At 39.0% G+C, this 13,920-nt stretch overlaps 1 protein-coding gene across 1 annotated transcript; it reads left to right on the top strand.

Annotated features, from left to right (window-relative positions):
- The first annotated feature begins 219 nt into the window (after nucleotides 1-219).
- Nucleotides 220-9,531, top strand: FABP12 (fatty acid binding protein 12). The gene is made up of 5 exons (XM_025394910.1): nucleotides 220-230; nucleotides 2,637-2,784; nucleotides 4,421-4,593; nucleotides 7,394-7,495; nucleotides 9,389-9,531. The coding sequence occupies exons 2-5, from the start codon at nucleotides 2,712-2,714 to the stop codon at nucleotides 9,461-9,463; spliced, it is 423 nt and encodes a 140-aa protein (XP_025250695.1). The 5' UTR covers nucleotides 220-230; nucleotides 2,637-2,711; the 3' UTR covers nucleotides 9,464-9,531.
- The last annotated feature ends 4,389 nt before the right edge of the window (nucleotides 9,532-13,920 follow it).

Raw genomic sequence — 13,920 nt, 5'->3', positions numbered from 1 at the left:
AGAGACTTATACACCTATTAAAACAGAGTGCCTAATGTGTTACTGGGGCCCCATAGAGACAGAATTCTTGACTATAGAATATCAAGTAACAATGTATCTGGAACTATCCATTATGAGCCAGGTTCTGTCAGACCCACAGAGTCATCAAGTCAGGTATGTCCAGCAGAAGTCCATCATAAGATCAAACTGCATATCTGGATTAAAGCCTAAACAAGACCAGAAGTCCTAAGGTAACTGCATGAGCAGGTGGTGCAGATCCCCATGTCACCCACCACCACAGCACGAGCACCCCTCCTTCAGATCATGCTCCAGACAGTATGTGGGTCCCATGTGACCAACTAAAGGAGGAGAATAAGCCTGAGCATGTTTAATGTACCAGTCAGCTCAGGGTGTGGAGGCAAGTTAAAAATGGGCAGTGGTTTCATGACACTTGGGGTGTGGGGAGGACTTGAGGAACTGGTAAGGAAAATCATATCAATGGACAAAGCTCAGAGTTGTGCACCTGTTCCCTATGTCATGTGGAGGACACAATGGCTTGGGATGGGAATATATACATACTTATGGGTGGAGGCGAATTGTCTGAAAAGCTGGTCAGGGATGTGGAAGGAGAAGGACTGAAAAATTGCAGACAAGAATGTTTGGTGGAGGGGAATGTGTGTGAACTTATAGGAGTGGGCAAAATATGTGAAGATTTTTGGCTCTCATATTAATGAACACTAGAAAGCATCAATCATAGAAGAGGCACTGAACAACAGAGTAGACAAAATGACTGGGCCAGTTGACATTAGGCAGTCTTTGAGCTGATGTGATGAACACATGAATGGTGGAGCCACAGTTGAGAGATAGAAGCCATACATGGGTTCTGTCTCACATCTCAGTACTGACACCTCTGCAAGTCTAACCTGTCAGCAACAGGGAAAAACACCGCTCCCAATACATCTTCTTCCAGGAGGTTATCTTCAATCATAATTTTCCTTGTGGGAGGGGAATCAATGTGCATCCAACATATGTGGCAGCACATTTGACATTTTCTTGAAAAATCCTGGGAATTTTAGTGCCTTCAGTGCCTACTCTTAGTACCCAAATTACCCTCAATGTTGGGTCATTTCCTGGCTTCAGCCTTATACCTGTTAAGTTGAATGAGCATAGTCATACAAATTACTCAGGAAAACCAACCAATGAACTTGGTTTCTTTGTTTTGTTTTGTTTTGCTTTTTTGACACAGAGTCTTGCTCTGTCACCCAGGCTGGAGTGCAGTGGAGTGCAGTGGCACGATCTCAGCTCACTGCAACCTCTGCCTCCTGGGTTCAAGCGATTCTTTTGCCTCAGCCTCCCAAGTAGCTGGGACTACAGGTGCACCCCACCATGCCCAGCTAATTTTTGTATTTTTAGTAGAGACAGGGTTTCACCATATTGGCCAGCCTGGTCTCGAACTGACCTCGTGATCTGCCTGCCTGGGCCTCCCAAAGTGCTGGGATTACAGGCATGAGCCACCGCACCCAGCCAAACAATGGTATCTTTACCAACCATATCTGGAACATTAAATCAATAGTGTAGCAAAAATTTTTAGCCTCATATTAGGCATACAATGCTAGTTGCTTTACAAATGTTGAATAATTATCAATAAGACTATTGGCCTGGATAATATATTAGAAGTTGGAAATTTAACATTTTAATGGGAATTATTATAAAATGCCATGTTCCCATTCCTGTCTTAAAATAATTTTATAACTTCAGTATTTCTTAATAACTTTGTGTCAACCGATGGACATCAAGCTCTGCCTAGAATTAACAATGATGTCCGCAGGGGCTGATGGAATGTATAAGGGCATGTTTGTCCTTTACTTAGCATTTGGAGTCCCCTCTTCTTTAGCTGATGGATTTGCTATTATATTCGTTGACCCCTCTTCTGACTTACAGATATCAGTGGACACTGAGATGTTACAGTCAGGGTTGAAAGGAACAGAAACTAGCCTAAATTAAAGAGGATTTAGAAGATATTTGGTGTTCTCATGGCAATGACGGCTCTCTAAGCTTTTGGGAAGTTGAGCTGGCACCTGGAAAAGTGTCAGTAACAGGGCTGTGTGTGTGCGCGTGTGTGTAACATGATCTCTGTTTTCTCTGTCCCATTCTCTTTTTTCATTGTGCACATGACTTAAGATGGTTGTTCTAGCCCTTACTAAACTTAACTTTTTACTTCAAATGTCAAGTACCATCTATGAAGTCTCTCTGGTGTTTAGTTCAAACTATCAAGAATGAGAATGATCTTCAAACAGCTAATAAATTGGCTTTTTCTGAATCATATTTGGACAGAGAAAGAGAGAGACCTGCTCACAAAAGTTCCATGGCATAAACACAGCTGTCCAGACCCAGCCCTTACACCTTGCTTTGTGCCTGGCAGGTCCTAGGAAAGGGGAGTAACATTTAGTTTTGATTCTAAATTAGTGTTGGAAAAGGTATATCTAGTTCTGCTAAACACTCTACCATGTTTCCATTTTCATCCTGATTTATTTACATTTAAGAACGCTTTTCTGCTTTAGATGATACTCAAGGAACATTGCAAGGATTAGAGTTCCTTATTTTATTTCCTGACTTTTCTCATTTCATTCTCTACCCAGAATTGTATTAAAAATAAGTTCCCATACTACTTCAGGGTATACCAACATACACCTGAAACTACTTTTCTCTGAGATCAACTTATCTCAGACAGAATGGTTGACCAGCTCCAAGGAACATGGAAGTCCGTTTCTTGTGAAAATTTCGAAGAATACTTGAAGGAGCTGGGTGAGCTATGTTTACTTGCATATCATATCCAGTAAAAATGGGCATTTTGGTAGCACAGAACTTGCTCTGTATAAAATAATATTAATCTTGGACTCCCTAATTTTTCACATAGGAAAAAATAAATATTGATTCAGTACCAAGATATAGTTCTGTGCAAAACTACGTTGGAGTTGACAATCATCCCTCATATAAGTTACCATGAATTTACAGAAACAAAGCAAGCATGTATCATATACTAAACAGCAAGTGATTCTGATAAATATTTTAAAGCAAAAAAATACAACTATTTTTAAAAATGATTATTTTGTAAACATTTGCTCTAAGCTTTAAGGGATCTTCAGAATAGAGTTCAGAATAGATCTTATTTTTCAGCCTCTGCTGGCTGCTGGCTTTCCTTAGTGTGTGACTGCAATGCTCCAAACTTTGCTCCCATTTTCACTCTGCTCTCTCTTATTCTGTAGTTTAGCATCCCTCTTCCTCCCTCTTAAAAGGGAACTTATGATTATGTTTGAGGTCTGCTCTGATAATCCAGGATAAACTCCGCATCTCAAGATCCTTAAATTAACCACATCTGCAAAGTCCCCTAACATGTAAAGGTAACATTCACAGGTTCGAGGGATTAGGATGTGAATATCTTCAGGAACCACATCCAATCTGTCACATCCTGTGATCGTGTTTTATAATATGAATCCTATGAACTGCATTGTAGTATTTTCCCAATATATCTTCCCTTAGAATTTTAACTTAGGTATTGCAGCATATGTAATGCTATTTCTACTGAAAATGCTCCTACATGTGCTGCACAGAACTGTATATACAAGGATGTTCACTGCATAGTTATTTATAATAACAAAAACTGAAACAAATGAATTTCTCATCAACAGGGAGACAGACAAAATAAGTTTTGGTCTCTGCACACTGTGGAATGTTATGTACTATGAAAAAGTATATATCTATAAGTAGTGGCATGGAAAATTTTCAAGACATACAGATAAGGGGAAAAAGCAAGTTGAAAAACAATAGATACAACATTTATCTTTTTTAAAATCCTATAAATAATGGTGATGGTTGCACAACATTGTGATGTACTCAATGCCACTGAACTGTAACTTCAAACGGTAAATTTATGTTATGAATATTTTACCACAATAAAAACATACATCATTGAGGAAAAAAACCCATATATGTATACATGTAAGAATATAAGTGAAGAGCTAAATATCTGGCAAAATCTGTACCAAAGTATTTTGTTTGTATGTGAGTGGATATAATTAAAAGTAGGGAGATGGTTGATAGCTTTAATCAGATTTTCAAAGAGGTCCCAAAATCAACAAGATTAATAACTACTGGACTAGTGAAAAAAGAATAATCACTAAACAAAAACTAGAGACAGATTTTTTTTTCTGCAAAAATAGTCTATTTTAATATGTAATGGTGGAGCTGCTAGCTTGGGATATGTGAACTCATGCAGCATTAAATGGGTTCAACTCACAGATCTCCTAGTTTAGTTAGCAAAGAATTATACAGAGAATGTTGAGTTTTTGGAGTCAACAACAGATTTAAGTATTGTATTGTAATGTAACGCATTTGTAATTCTTTATATGAAAAGATAATACTCCTTTTATCTGGTTTCCAGGTATAGGAAGAGCCAGCAGGAAACTGGGCTGTTTGGCAAAACCCACTGTGACCATCAGTACAGATGGAGATGTCATCACAATAAAAACCAAAAGCATCTTTAAAAATAGTGAGATCTCCTTTAAGCTGGGAGAAGAGTTTGAGGAAATCACACCAGGCGGCCACAAAACAAAGGTGAGGCCTCCAACAGTCTTTCAGACACATTTCATAAGAATATTAGATACCATCCTAGGTAAGTAAGCAATTCTAGCAAACATATCTAAAGACCTTAAGAGAAACTTTTGTCTAAAACATAGGTCTAAGGATGTCATATGTGAAGATAGAAATCTTCTGGGATGCTTGTGAAAAATGCCTCCTGCTCACTGCCATCCCCAGAGGCCCTGAAAATTGCATTCCTAATGAATCTGATGCAGATGCTTAGCAGACCACATTTTGAGAATAATTTCCCTAGATTACTGTTTAGTCCTCTCAGAAACAAAAGTTTTCCTTACCCATTTTGTAGCCGTTTTCCACACATAGAATTGCAGTGAATAAACCTCATATTAGCTGGTATAGGTAAGGTTATGCCACTATAACAACGAACCACAAGCCTGGAGTGAGTTGACACAATGGGGATTTATTTCTAACTTACAGTATATACATAGTGTTGGGTGGCGTTGGGGAAGTTTGTGTGTGTGTAGTGGAGTAAACAGGAAATCTGCTCCTCCTAATCTCTCAGGGATCCAGGCCAAAAGAGGTTCAACTACCTTGTAGCTGCACCTGTGGACATTGTGGTCTTCTCCAACACCAAGGTAGACAGAGAGACATGGGCTTTTCATTGTCTCACCCTGAAAGTGCCACACAGAGTTTTCATTCATATCTCAGGGGCACATATCTCAGGAATATATTATTTATTTATAATATTTAATTTACTTCTATACTTATCGTTTACAGTCTTTTTCCCTACATCAGAAGGTAAGCTCATCCAAAACAGGATTTCCTGTCTGTTTCACAGAACCCCGTGCTTGGTCATGACAGTTGTTCAATAAATATTTATTATTTGAATGAATTAACTCAATAGAGGATTGTTAAACTATATGGAGGGTAATATCCTGATAAAAGGAACTATCATGCCACTGTAATAGGCGGTTACTAAATGAATATGAGAGTTTAAATTCTTATACCATATAAAATGGAAGAAAATTTTTGACTTAAATGCCTAATATGGATTTCTATGCTAAATTCTTAGCAATCTACTAGAATAAAAAAGCTAGGTTGGGTGCAGTAGCTCATGCCTATAATCCCAGCACTTTGGGAGGCCAAAGCAGGAGGACTGCTTGATGCCAGGAGTCTGAGACCAGCCTGAGCAACATAGTGAGATCCCGCCTCTACAAAAAACACAAAGATTAGCTACTGTGGTGGTGCATGCCTATAGCTCCAGCTACTCAGGAGGCTAAGGTCGGAGGATTGCTGGAGCACAGGAGGTTGAAGCTGCAGTTAGCCATGATTGCACCACCGCATTCCACCCTGGATGACACAGTGATACCCTATCTCCAAAAATAACAACAGCAACAACAACAAAAAACTGGAAAATATTATTGGGATAAGAAGAGGAAATAGGCCTTCTTTCTTTTAAGTAAGCTCATATAATGGGAGTTTGAATTCATTTCCCATGTATTATTATTAGTATTATTTTTTATTGAGACAGGGTCTCTGTTGCCCAGGCTGGAGTGCTGTGGTACAATCTTGGCTCACTCTAACCTCAACTACCCTGGCTCAAGTGATTCTCCCACTTCAACCTCACGAGTAGCTGGGACTACAGGCATGTGGCACCACACCTGGCTAATTTTTTATTTTTTATAGACATGGGAGTCTCACTGTGTTGACCAGGCTGAAGTTTCACACTTATTTTGAAAGTTAAAATGTATTTGTAATTCTTTATGCAGAAAGATAATACTCTGCTTACTCAGTCAAAGATAAAACGAACATTTCATGGCCAGGTGCAGTGGCTCATGCCTGTGATCCCAGCGCTTTTGGAGTCCAATGTGGGTAGATCACAAAGTCAGGAGATTGAGACCATCCTGGCCAACATGGTGAAACACCATCTTTACTAAAAATACAAAAATTAGCTGGGCGTGGTGGTACGTGCCTGTAATCCCAGCTATTTGGGAGGCTGAGGCAGGAGAATTGCTCGAACCAGGGAGTCAGAGGTTGCAGTGAGCCGAGATCTCGCCATTGCACTCTAGCCTAAGTGATGAGAGCGAAACTCTGTCTCAAAAAAAAAAAACGAAAGAAAGAAAGAACATTTTACTTGTTCTTCAAGATAATATTACAGTTTTACTATTGTAAAACCTGTTTTCTTCAGCAGAATCAGCCAACAAATTTACTGCTGACAAAGTCTTAAAATAAATAGGGTTGTCCCAAATGTCCATCAGTGACAGACTGGATTAAGAAAATGTGGCACATATACACCATGGAATACTATGCAGCCATAAAAAAGGATGAGTTTGTGTCCTTTGTAGGGACATGGATGCAGCTGGAAACCATCATTCTCAGCAAACTATCGCAGGAATAGAAAACCAAACACCGCATGTTCTCACTCATAGGTGGAAACTGACCAATGAGATCACTTGGACTCGGGAAGGGGAACATCATACACCGGGGCCTATTATTGGGGGGGGGATTGCATTGGGAATTATACCTGATGTAAATGACGAGTCGATGGGTGCTGACGAGTTGATGGGTGCAGCACACCAACATGGCACAAGTATACATATGTAACAAACCTGCACGTTATGCACATGTACCCTAGAACTTAAAGTATAATTAAAAAAATAAATTAATTAAAAATAAATAAATAAATAAATAGGGTTGTCAACACCATTCTAAAACTACCTGAGAGTATTACAACAGCTAAAAAGAATTTGCCACCTGATAAAATTTTAGGGTTGAAATACGACAAGCTGATCTGAATTTAGTTTTTCCTGTTTTTCAGAGTAAAGTAACCTTAGATAAGGAGTCCCTGATTCAAGTTCAGAACTGGGATGGCAAAGAAACCACCATAACGAGAAAGCTGGTGGATGGGAAAATGGTGGTGGTGAGTGAGCTGGTCCTCTCTATCTTCCCACCTTCTGTACAACTAATATAAAATCACCCAGATAACTTGTTCTAAAACAATGAAAATGAATGCCATTTTCCTTGTTCTCATAGTTTAAAAGAATGAGAAAAAAATTATGAGATAAATGTATCATCACAAGTATTATATAAAATGTGTGTGGATTGAGGAACTAAAAAACTAAAGAGAATGAAAATACTATGCAGCCTAATCCTTTGACTCTACAGGTAAACCAAAGCAAGCATGTATTTGTGCAATGAAGATATTAGCAGGGGTTGAGGGTTGTTGCCATTACTCCACTCCAGGATTAACTTCTCACTGTTTTTCCATCTCAACACCAAACAAAAACATGAAAAGGAAATCTAGACCAGGGATAAGAAGCTGAAGTGATGTTTTTTTGGTGTATGAATGAGTTACATGTCACTACCATGTCCCTATGTTTTCATATATTAATATTATTTCCCCAACTTCCACAATCATCCTGTAAGGTAAGGCTTATTATCCCATTTAACAGTGAGGAAACTGAAATTCAGACATTGACTTACCTAAGGATATGCAGCTAGAAAAATGTGGTGGTACTGGGATGAGCAGTCAGGTTGTTTTCATTGGACAATCTATATTTTGTGGAATCCATCCTGCTCCCTTTCAGATGGTTTCCCAGGTCACCTTCCCCACTCTCCAGAGTAGAAGGATGTGTGTTCATGATTTTCCTCCTCCCAAACCCCCACCTCTACCAAAAGGAATAAAAAGGTGACTTTCTACATAATATAAAATAGTTCTAAGGGAATATGCAAGATTCGTGTGTAGGTTACAAAAATCTAAACTCATTTCTTAATACAGTGATTTTTTTTCTTTCTACAATGAAGGGTACATTTTATTCCTTATAAAGTCACAAGGGGAAGACCAAGGATGATTGATTTTATTGCTGTTTATAATGACATAAGCCAATAAACAGAAAGCTTTTAGAGTTCATTAGGAAGAACACTACACTCAGAATCCAAGGATGTGGATTTCCACCCCTGCCATTCAGTACTTACGTGACTTTGGACAATTCATTAAATCTCTTCAAGATTCAGATTCCTTGCCTTCAAGATGTAGGCAGTGTCTTTGTCAAAGGTTTTCTGAGAGAATTCAGGATTGTCATGTGTATATTAGTGCCCTAAAACCATAAAATACTACATCAATGTAAGCTAGTATTATCATTTACAAAATGTAGAGTATGTAAAATAGCAAAATGCATCAATGTTGGCATTTAAAATATTTAAATAAAAACTTCAAATTCCAAATTGTATACCTAGCTTTATACATATATAAACATTATATATACTCTAAATATATCACATATATGTGATTTGCTACATATAGGTTATATAGAACATGGCAAAACCAGCTAACAGATAGGTCCTATCTATAGTCTATATAGATCTCATATATATTTATATATATATATATATATATATATTTTTTTTTTTTTTTTTTTGAGACAGAGTCTTGCTTTGTCACCCCGGCTGGAGTACAGTGGTGCAATCTTGGCTCACTGCAACATCCACCTCCCGGGTTCAGGTGCTTCTCCTGCCTCAGCCTTCTGAGTAGCTGGGACTACAGGTGCGTGCCACCATCCCCGGCTAATTTTTGTATTTTTAGTAGAGACAGGGTTTCACCATGTTGGCCAAGCTAGTCTTAAACTCCTGACCTCAGGTGATGCACCCACCTTGGCCTCCCAAAGTGCTGGGATTATAGGTGTGAGCCACCGCGCCCAGCCTCTCTTTCAATATTTTTAAGGAATGTATGTGTAGATAGTACTTAGTTTGCACTTTTCTAAATGTTAGTTTCTCCAACTATGCTGAAATACCTCATCTTTCTTTTGTCTTGTAGGAAAGCGCTGTGAACGGTGTTATCTGTACACGAACATATGAGAAAGTATCATCAAATTCAGTCTCAAACTCTTAAGGCTTTCTCAAGCTGTCCTCCAAACTACTGAGGTTGTTTAAATAAAACTCCAAAGTAAAATATTAAAACTGTTAATATGAGAGAACCTTTCTTTGCACAAGCATCAATAATTTTGCTTACCAAGTTGCACATGCCTGTATCATGTAGTACTTTGGCATTGACAGCCATGAGAATCCAGGATGATATATCCTGTTCAATTCAAGGCTGGGATAATATTTTCAGAGAGGCACTTCATGTTGATTTTTTTTCTTATTATGCATTTTATGTCCACCCTCTAAATTCAACATAATCTGTACTTTATTGGGAAAATAATATTTTTTAATAAATAGAATACAGCACACCTCGTAGGTACACCTCAGTTATATATGAAAAGATAAGAAACATATCTAGAACTAAGGCAGTAATTGACATTCTAATGTAATACCAAACTGTTATGACAGAGAACACCATATCCACTACCAACATCACTGAAAGCCACTACAAATAATATTCTGTTTTATTAGCACAAAATCTCACGTACTATTAGGCTTAAGAGGGATTTTAGAAACTGTGTGGACTGAACACCTTTTTTGTGGATGGGGGAACAGGCCCAAGTCAGTTAACTGTACACTTTACTATCACTCAGATGGTTTCAGGAAGAATTAGAACCAGAATCTATGTTGCCCAGTTATTAACCTTACAACCATAACAAAGTGACCTTAGATTACAACGGTTAGGTAGAAAGAGGTTCATGGTGTACAATTATGAACCAAGTGTAATACTACATTATACTAATGAATAAACAAGCTTCCATTTGTCTTAAAATGTGTAGCAGGATGCCATAGCTGAGTCTAGATGAGGATATAGAGTTTTACCGTTTGAACGTGAGGCCTGTCATTGCTTATTTGTCCGAATTGACATATGGGGGATCTCAGTCATCTGGTAGATGCGGGAGAAGTGCTTGTTTATTTTTTGGTGTACTGAAGTGACAAAGAGGACAGTGGAAGGCATAGAAAGATATCTGTACCCCAAGATACTAGGACTGGACAGAGAGAGGATTTGAGACAGATGCTGAAGGAGCTGTTTTCCTGAGGCCTTGTGCATGGCTGTGGATGTGAGCAGCCCTATTGCAGGCCTAGGTAACAGCTTGCTGCGAAGACAGAGGAGAAGCAGTCCCCTATTGGAAAGGAGCCCAGCACTGCTCTGATACCTCCAGAGTCAGTAGCTATGGGAACTTTGAAAAACAGTGCTCCTGGCTTTGGCATTAGGGTTTCTTACCTGCTGTGGTCATGAAGATACTCTTGTAGGCAATAAGAACCAATGCAAGAAGGCTTGTGATGAAGGGATAGTTAGGAGATACCAGGAGAACCCAGGAAAGACATCCCTGATGACTCTCAGGAACACCTGGGGTCCAGGGGCTGGGAGAAGAATGGACTTTGCAAGGGCTGGACTTTTCCATGAATAGGAGCATGACATTGGATGTAGATGTTAATATGATTTCATTTGTCAACAATCTGATAAAATCTAGGGACATTTGAGTACTCAACTGAAAAAACAACCCACAAAAATACAACAGCAACTGCACATTCCCAGGAGAGATGAGCAGCATGCCTTCTGTCTTCTCATTTCCTTTCTGCAGTTGAGAATCATTAAAGTAGAAAGTCATTCACTATGGTTGATCGAAGTGCATGTCTCTCAGGGATGGTTGGAAAACTGATCTAAATAAACCAAATCAAACAAGACATACCACGGCTCCAAAGTGATGTTGTAATTCAGGGTTTGCTGCACATCTACTGTGCACCAGGCACTGCATGAGAGCTGGGGATAGACGGAGAATTAAGTCATACTTGCTGCACTTGATCAACTCCACAGAGAAGTGATATATTGGAAAGATATCACATGGGCACACTAATCTCCAGGAATGTATAAGCAACAGATTATAAAACAAATGTTTCTTTTCTTTTCTTTTTCTTTTTTTTTTTTTTTTAGATGGAATCTTGCTCTGTTGTCCAGGCTGGAGCGCAGTGGTGCAATCTTGGCTTTCTGCAACCTCCGCCTCCCAGGTTCAAGCGATTCTCCTGCCTCAGCCTCCCGAGTAGCTGGGATTACAGGTACACACCACCACGCCTGGCTATTTTTGTATTTTTAGTAGATACGGGATTTTGCCATGTTGGCCAGGCTGGTCTGGAACTCCTGACCTCAAGCAATCCACCCACCACGGCCTCCCAAAGTGCTGGGATTAGGCATGAGCCATACACCCGGCCATAAAACAGATGTTTCTACTTGGAGAGAAAGATCTAATACCACTTTCTTGGTGAGTAATTGCCTTGCCCAGGATGAAAGACAACTAGCAATAGGGCAGCAGACATATCAGCACAAATGGACTCCTATCACTCCTTTTCATGACCTCTCTCTTTCTGGGCCACAGCCTCAATGCAGTTTGCATTAATTCAGCTCAAGTCAGTAATCATCAGTCAAGATATTTAAGGAATATGGAGTTATTCCTAGTGAGGCATAACCTGTTCTTTTTAAGCTGGGAAAAGTTTGGAGTTTTAAACAAAATCATATTATTTGATTCAGATGTAGCCAAAATATTGCTAGAACAGAAATTTTAAAAACACCGAATAAAGAAAGAGAAGGCATTTAGGTTTATTTAAACAGTAGAGTTCATGTTGAGTATTTCCTGTCTATAAGTTTGGGAAAATAATGTTTTATTTGAATAAGTCAATTGACAACCTGAGATGGAAAATGAAATAATAACAATGATAACAGCTGTTTGTTGAGTCTTGCTAAGTGCCAGGCATTATGTTTAAATTTTCTAGGTATAACTTCATTTTCTCTTTGAGATTAAACTGAGACTCAGGTAGGTTAAATGGTTTCCTTAAAGTTCCTCAGCTAATTAATACCAAGGCCAGACTTCAAAATAGGTCTTAATTTCTGGAGAAGCATGCCAGAATACATCTTCAGAAATCAAGAAAATAATTATTAGAGTTTCTTTTAGAGTCTTTTTATGTAATAATGAATATGATAAATAAACGCATTGTTAAAACCACTAACCTGAACTTGTAAAGTCTGAGAAATCCACCCTACATGAACTGTCATGCCCTGAACTGATCAGAAAGATTACTTTTTGGAGCTGAAGATTTAAGAAGCAGAAAACGGCTGGGTGCAGTGGCTCATGCCTGTAATCCTAGCACTTTAGGAGGCCAAGGTGGGCAGATCACTGGAGGTCAGGAGTTCGACACCAGCCTGACCAACATGGTGAAACTCTGTCTCTGCTGAAAATTCAAAAATTAGCAGGGCATGGTGACACACGCCTGTAATCCCAGCTACTTGGGAGGTTGAGACAGGAGAATCGCTTGAACTTGGGAGGCAGAGGATACAGTGAGCCAAGATTGCGCCATTGCACTCCAGCCTAGGTGACAAAAGCAGAACTCTGTCTCTCTCTCTCTCTCTCACACACACACACGCAAAAGAAGAAGAAGAAAAAGAAGACAACCAAATGTTGAATAATTGTGTTGCGGTGGCACCTCCCACCATGGTATCCCATCTACATAACAGTTACCACAGAACTCCTTAAAGACTCTCATGCTCCTCTCACTTATTTCTCATACTTTAGTGAAGGAAGTATCTTCTGGGCCTAGCATATGATAGACTATTCCCAAATTCTAATTTCCTTAAGATTTTGGATTCCTTCTCTGTGTCAGACCAAGGAAATTCTAGAATCTCAGTCTCATTAAATATCAGTCTGCTGTTGAGCCCAAGTTTCAATTAACCAAATCAATTAACCAAGTAAATTGTTAGAGATAAATTGTTAGAATAAATTGCTAGCTGCACAAGCTAACAATTAAATGAAGAGTGTCTGCTAAATGAAGTCATATGAATAAAGTTGGACTGATCAAGTGTTGTAGTTCGTTCTCCTTGGTTTAATATCCTTAGAATCCACTCCTCTCAGTCCCCTCGCAATGTGATGCCCTGTACTGCCTCAGAACTCTTCAGAGAGTACCTACCAGCAAGAAGGCTCTTGCCATATGTGATCCCATAACCCTGGACTTCCCAGACTCCACAACTGTAAGAACCACAGAAGACCCTGAATAACCAAAGCAATCTTGAGCAAACAGAAAAGGACAAAGCTAGAGTCATCACACTATTTGACTTCAAAACATGCTACAAGGTTATAGTAACTCAAAAACAGACACATAAACCAATGGAACAGAATGGAGAACCCAGAAATAAATCCATGTATTTATAGTCAACTGACTTTTGATAATGGCATCAAGAATATTCAGTGCGGAAAGGATAGTATTTTTCAATAAATGGTGCTGAGAAAACTGTATATCCATATGCCAGGTCTCTGTCAATATAAATGAACATCTTTAAATTCTTTTAGAGTATAATGTTTCCTCCAGGGTCAAACCTCACCCTTATCCTCCTGGAACATGGGGAGATCTTATCTAATTTTGGTTGTAGTGGCAACC

This window comes from Theropithecus gelada, chromosome 8 (genome assembly GCF_003255815.1).
Source record: "Theropithecus gelada isolate Dixy chromosome 8, Tgel_1.0, whole genome shotgun sequence".
Taxonomy (NCBI): domain Eukaryota; kingdom Metazoa; phylum Chordata; class Mammalia; order Primates; family Cercopithecidae; genus Theropithecus; species Theropithecus gelada.
This window is presented reverse-complemented; position numbering and strand designations above follow the sequence as displayed.

Excerpts from the sequence above, each read along its gene's own strand:
- FABP12 (XM_025394910.1), top strand. The coding sequence starts at position 2,712 with ATGGTTGACCAGCTCCAAGGAACATGGAAGTCCGTTTCTTGTGAAAAT. Across the intron at positions 2,785-4,420 it reads AGAATACTTGAAGGAGCTGG|GTATAGGAAGAGCCAGCAGG; the intron begins GTGAGCTATGTT and ends TCTGGTTTCCAG. Across the intron at positions 4,594-7,393 it reads CAGGCGGCCACAAAACAAAG|AGTAAAGTAACCTTAGATAA; the intron begins GTGAGGCCTCCA and ends CCTGTTTTTCAG.